The sequence below is a fragment of the Sinocyclocheilus rhinocerous genome, unplaced genomic scaffold, assembly GCF_001515625.1.
Source record: "Sinocyclocheilus rhinocerous isolate Xijiao unplaced genomic scaffold, SAMN03320098_v1.1 scaffold63, whole genome shotgun sequence".
Lineage (NCBI taxonomy): Eukaryota > Metazoa > Chordata > Actinopteri > Cypriniformes > Cyprinidae > Sinocyclocheilus > Sinocyclocheilus rhinocerous.
Genome location: NW_015659563.1, coordinates 1,198,127 through 1,208,779, shown reverse-complemented (window position 1 = coordinate 1,208,779; position 10,653 = coordinate 1,198,127). Strand labels below are relative to the sequence as shown.

Below are 10,653 nucleotides of genomic sequence, written 5' to 3'. Positions count from 1 at the left end.
CTTATTGTTTTTAGTGTCCTAATTAGGTAGTTGAAGTCATGAAAAAATGATCAAAATCAGTTTATTATTGAGAAAATTTTACATTTGTGAATAAAATATTCTGCCAATAAAATAATTACATTCCCTATATTCTGTATTTTAAATACAATGAGGAAAAAATAACAAAGTATATCACACAGTGTTAAGGCGACCTCTGACTCAGGATTTGGATAGATCAAATCAAAACTCTTTGGACATGTAGAAAAGAACAAAAGTAGGGAAACCCTGATACTGACGACATGAAGGCGGTCAAACGTCACTTCCGCCTGATGGCCCGAAAGCGCAGGCGGCCATATTACATTAGCAAACACACTCACGCGCTAGCAGCAGTTTGTTTATGCTGTGAAGTGCAGCTGTATTTTAGCCAAACTCTCTCAGTTTAGCTCAAGCGGTAACTTAGCGGGACGATGAGCGGCGGCACGCCGTATATCGGCAGTAAGATCAGTTTGATCAGTAAGGCGGAGATCCGTTATGAAGGCATTCTCTACACCATCGACACAGAGAACTCCACTGTCGCGCTCGCCAAAGGTCAACAACACTCCTCAAACACAACACACGCTTCTCACGGGCTTTAGTTCGTTACGCCTTAGTATTTCGCGTTATACGCGTTTAGCAACGAGGCTGTGTCTCAAAATGTAGTGAGCTTCCCTACACAGACAGCAGTGCGGCAGGCTTGGGCTTCATGAACGGGTGTTTCAATTTTGCACAATATTCACCTGCGCAACGGCAGAATGAACGCGTCTTGCCCGTAAATGTATTCTCGCTGGCTGCTCTTATTTCCCACAGCTTGTTAATGTGTTTAATGTGGGATTTCCTCCCTCTATCCAGCTGTTGGTTGTTGTCTGAGTGATGCATACTGTTACAAACTTGCCTTGTTAATCCGAGTTTCTGCCAAAATCAAGTTACCACAGTTCTGTTGTCTTATTAGACACTGTGATATTTTGGCTGAAACTATGGTCACCCTGGTAAAACTCTGGAGTAATTGATTGTCAATCTTTCAGTTTATTTTTAAATCACAATAAGCATTAAACGGATAAACTTTTTACATTAAATTTAATTTTAACTTCATTTAATTTACATTATATATATATATATATATATACAGTATATAATATTAAATGAAATGTAATGGGAAAAATGGTGATGAAACCCTGTTATTCATTTTAACACTTATTAGTTTAACTATATAGTAACTGTGTCCACATGAGATTTCTTTATGTATGTTATAAAGGTTAGGAGCTTGATTTTTCGGTCACATTTACAGCGCACTGTGAGGGTATGTTAGCACCGTTTGTTGTTTGGAAATGGTGAGGTCAGACTTAACCACTGGATTACTTACCGTGCAAAAGCTGTCTGATCTGAAGAAGATTAGAGTCAATTACCGTTATTGAAGTCAAATCTCAGAGGAAGACACGTTACTCGTATAAAAGCTCTTTTAAAACTCATGATTTGCTCTTTTGATGCTTGTTTCAGTGCGCTCCTTTGGCACCGAGGACCGACCCACGGACCGTCCCATCGCACCCAGGGATGAGATATTTGAGTATATTATATTCAGAGGAAGTGACATCAAAGACCTGACGGTGTGTGAACCTCCCAAACCAACATGCTCTCTGCCTCAGGACCCCGCCATTGTTCAGGTATAGACGAGGACGCACTCAGTGGCTAATAAATGCCCTGTACAAATGAAACAATGAAGGTTTATAATAAGCTTAACTTATTATCACTGCAGGTAATGTATTTTAGGCACATGTAGGCCAAAGTCTGGTGAGCTGCCTATTGTTAGATCCTTTCAACACATCAGGAAAGTCAAGAGTCCACTCTTTTATCCTGTCAGAAGTCTGGAAATACAGCTTTTGTCTGAAACCAATTAGCACTGCATTTTGTCTGGTATCCAAAACTGTTAATAATTGTCTTCTATTAGTCAAAGAAGCAGATGGAGGCAGATTGAAAGAGCAGGAAGCAGGAGATTTTTTGTAAAAAATGTGCAGTGTTTATTAAATAATCGTACACAATCTTAGTTGTCTGATTTATTGCTTAGTCTGGCTTTGCTGTGCAAAAGCAATGCAAAAGCTTCACAGCATCAACAAGTGATGTTAAAAACCTTGAAATGGAGACGTTATCGTGAAGAGAAATATCTCATGAAACCACAGTCATAAGTAGGGATGGGTACCCAAACCCGGTATTTAATCGATCCCGGGGCTAAATTATGAAAGACCGGAGTATCGATAAGCTCTGACGTTAACGGTTCTGCTATCGGTACATTGTGTTAGTCATCACACGTCGTGGTCACGTGTTTAGACCACAAAACTCTGCAGGACCTTGGGGTCCAGAGCTATCCACCATTGGGCTGGATTGTCTCCATTGTCGGAAGTGCAATGTGCTAAGACTATCCCTTTCAGTGCTTGGGTTTCCTGTGATGTTCCTTGGCTTAAGTGGCCATTCTGTTGGAGTTACTGGTGCGTTTGGAAGCCGTAAGTTAAATATTAATAATAATTAGATGTTACATAATTTTTTTTGCAACTTTTTTGTTACTCAATTTGAAGCACCACAATTATTATATTGTTTCGTCTGTTGTAGAGTCTACTCTGAACAGACATTCAGATGTTTATTTTAAAATGCAAAGTATTGAAAATCAAAATAAAGCTCTGTAAACACTTGCATTTTTACAACACTATAAGCGTGTCCCATCGGGTAATGAAAAGTTCTACACACACTTGTGGTTTTCATGCCCACTTGAACACTTGGTCCAAATACAGGAAATACATCATGTAAGTAGACAAGTGGTCAAGTGCAAAGACGGCAAGTGTGGGTATTTGGACAAGCCCGTTGTCTTTGGGGTCCCTGTAGGTCAGATGCCAAATATCAAAATTTGTGTGACTCGACTGCATTAAAAACTACTGCTACAGTTTGATTCTGTGCACTCTTTGCACATTTAATGTAAGTTTGATTGTCATGACCTGTCAGGACCTTACTTAGCTGCTGTGTGTACGTGGCCACAATGTGTTTTTTGAAACTACTGTTTATAGAGAGTGTGTGACTGGATTGTGGTGATCTGTTTAATCACTGTTTAATCAAGAAATTACTTCATTAACACAATTCACCATATTTTGTCTTCTAACCTGCACTGATTTCCTCGCATCAGGGTGGCTGAGGTTCTTAACTTTTTTTTGCTGTAAACGGTTTTTAACTTTCTCCATTCTTCTTCTACAGGTCACACCAGTCCAGCTCAGGACCCTCTGCAAAAGAGCCCCTCAGTGGAGCCTGCTGCCCAATCAGCACCTGCAGTCACCAGTGCTGCTCCCACAGCTGTGGGTCGCAAGAGCCCCGTGTCAACTCGCGCAGCCTCCACCAATACTCAGAAGCCTGTGGACCTCACAGAACAGACTTAATTTCGTTAACGAAGACTATGACGAAAAATGTTCGTTGACGAACTTTTGTCACATGACTAAGACGAGACGATAATAAGGCCAATAAACAATAACTAAGACTATATCAACGCGCAATTTTGTTGACGAAATAATACACGACGGCATGTCATTTCAGTCTCTACGTTATGGTCGCGCTCTTTGTACCACGCACAGCGGAGTTCCGCCCCGATGCGCGCACGCACACACAAGTGAGCACACGCCCACTAGTATTTGTAAATATTAAGCCACAAAACTGAGCACTTGGCCGTTTCATTTGAGTAAAACCATCCTCATATCATATAAACACAGAAATGTAAAGATATTCACGGCAACCCGTCAAAATAAAAGAAATTGGCATTGGCAGAAATATATTACTATTGTTCAGTAGAATGTACATAATAGGCTGCTGCTACTACTACTACTAAAATTAAAACTTTATTTTTAAGGAATAATCATACAATATTTCTTCAATGTTTTAATTGTAATATTAAATTACCTTTATTTTCCAAAAAATAAAATTTGTTTAATTTTCATTACTTAAAATATAGATTAAATGAATGTTTTATGCCTTAAAAAATGTAAATACACAACACAGAATTTTGGAGCAAAAAATCATAAGGCTATTGTAAGAATAAATAAAACTTGTTATGCTTTCAAATAATTAGACATGTTAAAACACAGAATTTGGTAACAATAAAACAAGGTTGGAAAAACTAAAACATTTCATATGTATTTTTTGTTAAACTTTTAATAAGTTGATGTTAAATTAAGTTTCATGATTTTAATTAATTAGACATGCTTTTTGATTAATAAAATTTAATTTAACCATTAAAAAGGATGGTTACCCCCACAAAGCCGTAAACCTAGGGGAAACACTGGTTTGTCTTAGCTGTTTTCATAATGTAGACAGAGAGACTACATAAGTCTTTGGTATTAATTTATATAATAAAATGCCTATAATAAATCAGTACACTAGATGAGGTAAAATACACCATGTGTCCACATTCTATTGATTTGTGCTTACTGGAGAAAGTGCAATACCTGAAATGCAAAGTAAAGTAGCAAGTAGGTCTTCTGATTGGTCCGCTGTTTTGGAACTGACATTGATGAGCGCCCGCTCTGTGTAAAAGTAGATATTCTTAAAAACACTTAAACTTAAAAACACAGCGCTCATGTGCGAGTCGGCTGTGAAAGATGCGAGAAAAGTCATACACATCCATCTAGCATGTGTTTACACAGAAAAACAAACGAAAAAATCGAAACGAAATAGCACATTAGAATGGAAAATCGCTCTCCGTGTGAATGGCCCCTAACAGGGGATTTGATCTTGTTGGCTCGTGAACTGCCTCCAGAACTTGAACACTGTCGTCCTAAAGAGTTATACTCTCCCAGGCGCCGATGTCCCGAAACCAAGCGTACCCGAGTCCAGTCAGTCCAGAGGAGGAAACAGGGACGCTTCTAAACGGCTTGCAGGTTTATAACATGTCTGCTGAAAAGCCTTTCGCTGCAGTTATGTTGTGCTGTTGGATGCTAAAACTGCATGATTCTTATAAGAGCTTCGTCCATCTGTGTTTCACACGCATCCATACAGTGGCTTTTAGCAAGATCCTTTCTTGGAGAGGAACTTCTGAAGGTGAATCTCATGCAACCTGATGAGTGTTTCTCCCCAAGATTATAAGGGGGAAAAAAATGCACAAAGAAAATTAAACCAGTTTTTTGGATCAGTAGTCTTCACATGCGTCATATCATTAAGCATATTTTCCCCTGAAGTCTTTTTTTTTTTTGTAAGGCAGGAAAAAAGGGTTAATTATAATGTTATTAAAATTGTAATACTTATCCTCAGGTCACCATAATAGAGTACATTTTCATGAGATTCACACAGTTAGATCAAAAGGGTGGTTCTACTAAATACTGAGCAAAGGGTCTGAATACTTAGGACGATGTGATATTTCAGTTTTTCTTTTTTTAATAAATCTGCAAAAATGTCAACAATTCTGTGTTTTTCTGTCAATATGGGGTGCTGTGTGTACATTAATGAGGAAAAAAAATTAACTTAAATGATTTTAGCAAATGGCTGCAATATAACAAAGAGTGAAAAATTTAAGGGGGTCTGAATACTTTCCGTACCCACTGTATATATTACATTACACATTGACGTGCAAAAGTTTGGGATGAGTAAGAATTTTCAAGTTTTTTTAAAGAAGTTTCTTCTGCTCATCAAGGCTGCATTTATTTGATCAAAAATACAGAAAAAACAGTAAAATTGTGAAATATTATTGCAATTTAGAATGTAATTTATTCCTGTGATGCTGTGCTGAATTTTCAGCATCATTACTCCAGTCTTCAGTGTCACATGATCCTTCAGAAATCATTCTGATATGCTGATTTATTATTGATATTAGAAACAGTTTTTGCTGCTTCATATTTTTTTTTAAACTGTGACTCTTTTTTTTCAGGATTCTTTGATGAATAAAAAGTAAAAAAGAACAGCATTTACTTAAAATATAAATCTTTTGTAACAATATACAGTACCATTCAAAGGTTTGGGTTCAGTACATTCTTTTTTTTTTTTTTAAAGAAATTAATACTTTTATTCAGCAAGGATGTGTAAAATTGATAAAAAAGTGACAGACTTATATTGTTATAAAAGTTTCTATTTTGAATAAATGCTGTTCTTTTTAACTTTTTATTCATCAAAGAATCCTGAAAAAGTGTCACAGGTTGCGAAAAAAATAATGTAGCAGCATATTTAGCATTTTTAGTTTAGTGAATTTAACTTCTGCTTTAAAAAGCGTTATTTTTGTTTTTAGATTGTAATATTACAATGCTATAATGTAATGTGATTTTAACCCTTTTTTTCACAATGTATAGCATAGCCTACATGGTTATATTAATTTTATTTATTTTCAAACCCTATTATATATTCATTATTTGATGGACAACATTGGGCAGGATGTGAAATTATTTTTATTTTAAAATAAATACAGATTTTTTTAATCCAAATAGGAAGCTACAAAAACGAAATATATACCATATATCACAATTCAGCCAAAAATTACAGAGATATGATTTTTTTTTGGCCATATCGCCCAGCCCTGTGACTCGGGCTCGAACTGACGACATTATTAACTGTTCTTATCATTGTTTTTAAAGCTGAAGCTAGCGATTATGGTAAGGGGCGTTACATTTCCGACACACGCTTGAGATGTTCAGCCAATCACAACGCCACTGGGTCAGCTGGCCAATCAGAGCACATTGCTCTTTTCTGAAGGTGGGACTTTGTAGAAATCGACACATTTTAGAAAGACTGGGCATACAGGAACTACTATATTGTACTGTATGTGAAAAATAATTTGTATGAACGTTAAAGCATGCTAACATATTCTTTTACACCCAATACACAAAATAATCTTTGAAAATAGCATCATATAACCCCTTTTATTCCATTTCTATTGAAACTTGTATGTCATGTACTTAAATATATTTGTAATTACACATTTATTATGATAAAGTTGCAATTAAAGTCGCTATTTAAATGTAGTATCAAAGAACACAAGTTCAAATTATAATCAAGTGCTTTACATGTACTTTATTATGTTAGTCAACACATCAGAAGTGTTGACATTTCAAAGTGTACTTAAGACATAGTTATAAAAAGTGTACTCCTTTATTTCATTTCATCTTTTATCTGCAAGTACATTTTTTAAGTACACTTATGATTTTAAGTATACTACAAATGCATATTGAATACAATTAAGCACACTTTCACAGTAGAGTGTAAAGCTTTCTCATGCTGTAGTCTAGAGAAAAATGCAGGTTGATTTTAAGTATACTACAAATGCATATTGAATACAATTAAGCACACTTTCACAGTAGAGTGTAAAGCAGATAGCTTTCTCATGCTGTAGTCTAGAGAAAAATGCAGGTGTATTTCTCTGTGTATGTGTTTGTTCAGATGAGAAGCCCGAAAAGGCTTTGAATGGCGAGGATAAAGGTGATTCGGGAGTCGACACTCAGAACAGCGAAGGAAACGCTGATGAGGAAGATCCTCTCGGACCAAACTGCTACTACGATAGATCCAAATCCTTCTTTGACAACATCTCCTGTGACGACACAAGGTCAGAGCACATCCAGCATGCCTTTAATATAGAGATGAAACGCTATGAAAACTTCTTATCGCGGTTATAGTGACCAAAATTATCACGGTTAGCGGTATTACATGGTATTGTTAAAATATGATGGAAATGTTCAAAAAGTACTGACACATGAATCTCTTCAACAAAGTTGTATATTTAAAATCAACACAACAAATAAAATTACTTTTTGAACGCTAAAACATGTACGAAATGTTCAAATAAAGCTTTGAAAAAGTTTCATAAAACGGTAAACCTCACATTTAAAGTCAAAATGATAAATGATTAATAAATGATCAGATGTATTTTATCTGCTCCATAAATAATTCTAGATAACTTATCCGAATTATTTAAATGTGTTGAATCCACATCAGCTTGTTTTTCATCAACTGGTCAAAATTTACAGTAAAGCATGCAAATTCGGTCGTTTTTTTGGGCAGACAAACTGCACACAGGCTGAATGTAAAAGTAACTCTCTGTAAATCCGCTCTCTGACAGCAGGTGGCGCTGATGGAGCAGCAGAATTACAGCGGTTTCCCATAACCTCCGCTCCACTGCGGAGAACCGCATGAGTGATTCAGCGGTATCTCGTCTTCTCTCTCAAAACGGCTTCACATCAGCGCATCTCGTCTGCACTACAAGAGCCGCTGCACGCTGCGATACGATATTTACGCTCACGTTTCGGGACAGTCGACAGAATTTTCACGTGCCTAAACGGGTCACTGTTTCATCGTCACAAAACAGCATCATTTGCACATATTTTTAAAGGGTTAGTTCACCCAAAAATGAAAATTGGCTTGTGTTTTACTCACCCTCGAAGCATCCTAGGTGTATATGACTTTCGTCTTTCAGACGAATCCAGTCGGAGTTATATTAAAAATTGTCCTGGCTATTCCAAGCTCTATCATTGCAGTCAGTGGGTGTTGCAGTTGAACAGTCCACAAGTCGTCAAATAAAGCGCGCGCATTCATAATAAAATGTGCCTCACACGGGTCCGGGGGCTGAATAAAGGACTCCTGTAGTGAATCCATGCGTTTTTGTAAGAAAAATATCCATATTTCAAACGTAATAAACACTTTTCTCTCACTTCTGCTGACTGTTGTACGCGGAAGCCGTTCCGGCGGAAGGCCGTATGACGTATGCACAGCGTGCGCGCCTCTGAGGTATGCTAGTCTCGCGAGTTTGTTTACAGGAGCAAAGGAAGCAAAGTTTCCTTACTTTAGCAAAGGAAAACCAGTCTCCTCTTGGTTTATATCGAAATCCTCCGACATTTTTCTTTGCAAATCCTCGGTTTGTGCTTCTAATTCGTGACCGGCGTTTTGTTCTTTCTCCGCATTCGTCACTAATCACGCAACGCCGCGCGTCTTACGTCATCCGCCTGAACGGCTTTAGTGTACGACAGATACCGGAAGTGAGAGAAAAGTGTTTATTATGTTTGAAATATGGATATTTTTCTTACAAAAACTCATGGATTCACTACAGTAGGCCTTTATTCACCCCCCGGAGCAGTGTGAAGCACGTTTTTATTATGGATGCGTGCGCTTTATTTGACGACTTGTGGACTGTTCAACTGCAACAACCGCTGACTGCAATGATAGAGCTTGGAATAGCCAGGACAATTTTTAATATAACTCCGACTGGATTTGTCTGAAAGAAGAAAGTCATATACACCTAGGATGCTTTTAGGGTGAGTAAAACAAGCAAATTTTCATTTTTGGGTGAATTAACCCTTTAAGTCCTTGTAAACCATTCGGTACTCGCGTGCTCCACAACGGTTTTCTGTGTGCTTACAGTCACGCACATGAAGCGGCCTCAAACACCACGAGTACCAAATGGAGTATCCTCATAAACACGGTCAGTTTTGTCTTAAGTGAATGTAAGCAGTTGTTGAGAAAGAAGTCTTAAAGGGACAGCAGCCTAATAAAGCTGTGCCGTCTGTCATTGTTGTTAAAAAAAAAAAAAAAAGAGATAAATCACTGCTCTTGACTAAGTAACATTTGTTTCCACACAAAACGAAACTACTCTGCATGCTGTGCGCACGTGACACTGTTACTTCAAACTCTGCTTTATGCTGGACGGGATTTCTTTATCCTGTTCAAATCGCAGTAATCGAATACAGTTTTAATAATTAAATTAAGAAACGGTAAAACTAACCGTGAGGAATTTTATCACGATTTATCGTCAAACCGGTAATCGTTTCATCCCTACTTTAATATAAGCCTCCATGTGTAAAATGTCACTTTTGTCACATGATGCAACAAATTCATAAATCTTGTCATTGTACCTGATTTTAAACAGGAAGGCCGCTGAGAGATCTGGAGGATCCGGTTTCCCCCGGTGAGTACAGCAGAAGCCAAAACTACTGAACGGCATTAGCCTTGCTACAACCACTTCATTAAATCTATTTGAACTGGTTTTCATCATTTCTTTGTTAAGAGAGAGGAGGCAGACCTGGGCGGAGGAGCGGAGGATGAACGCAGAGACGTTTGGTCTCCCGCTGCGGCGGGGTCGCGGAGGCTTCAGAGGTCGCGGTGGCATGGGCTTCAGAGGGGGCCGGGGCCGCGGAGCTGGACGGGGGTGGTTTGGATCTCATCCTGGTGGAAGTGGCTTTAGAGGGGCATTCAGAGGAAGCCAAGGAGGAAGAGAGTTCTCTGACTTTGAATACAGGGTAATGAACGAGTCAAATTATGCTCGTGATAAGCATTTTACAACCCTCGACAATGCGAGTAAATCTCTCGCTTATGCGACTAAATGTTCATGCTAGGCTATTAAATAGTGTGATTAAAAATGTGTGTGTATATGAAGAGTTCATTTGCAAAAACCGATAATTCCATTTTTTTTTTTTCAGAAATCACGTTTTTTTAAAGTAATATCAATCAAACTGCAGTTGGGTTGTTTTTATTAAGTAATAATAACTTAAACAAATACAGGTAATTTACAAAATTAAAGTTCATTGAAAGTATGTTTTTTTTACATATTAAAAGTTTGTTTTATAGCAAAAGCAGATAACTCCAACAGTCGTTTTTTGGCAAAAGCAGATAACTCCACATTTCATGTTTTAGAGTTAAAAAAAA

General features: G+C 37.6%; 1 protein-coding gene across 1 annotated transcript in view; it reads left to right on the top strand.

Moving 5' to 3' along the window:
• The first annotated feature begins 280 nt into the window (after window positions 1-280).
• The window catches only part of LOC107723950 (protein LSM14 homolog A-like), a 16,627-nt gene continuing 6,254 nt past the window's right edge, over window positions 281-10,653 (top strand). The window contains exons 1-6 of the mRNA XM_016532681.1: window positions 281-567; window positions 1,513-1,676; window positions 3,250-3,351; window positions 7,323-7,564; window positions 9,878-9,916; window positions 10,016-10,247. Of these exons, the coding sequence (XP_016388167.1) occupies window positions 447-567; window positions 1,513-1,676; window positions 3,250-3,351; window positions 7,323-7,564; window positions 9,878-9,916; window positions 10,016-10,247 (900 nt within the window). The 5' untranslated portion in view covers window positions 281-446. The remainder of the gene's footprint in view (window positions 568-1,512; window positions 1,677-3,249; window positions 3,352-7,322; window positions 7,565-9,877; window positions 9,917-10,015; window positions 10,248-10,653) is intronic.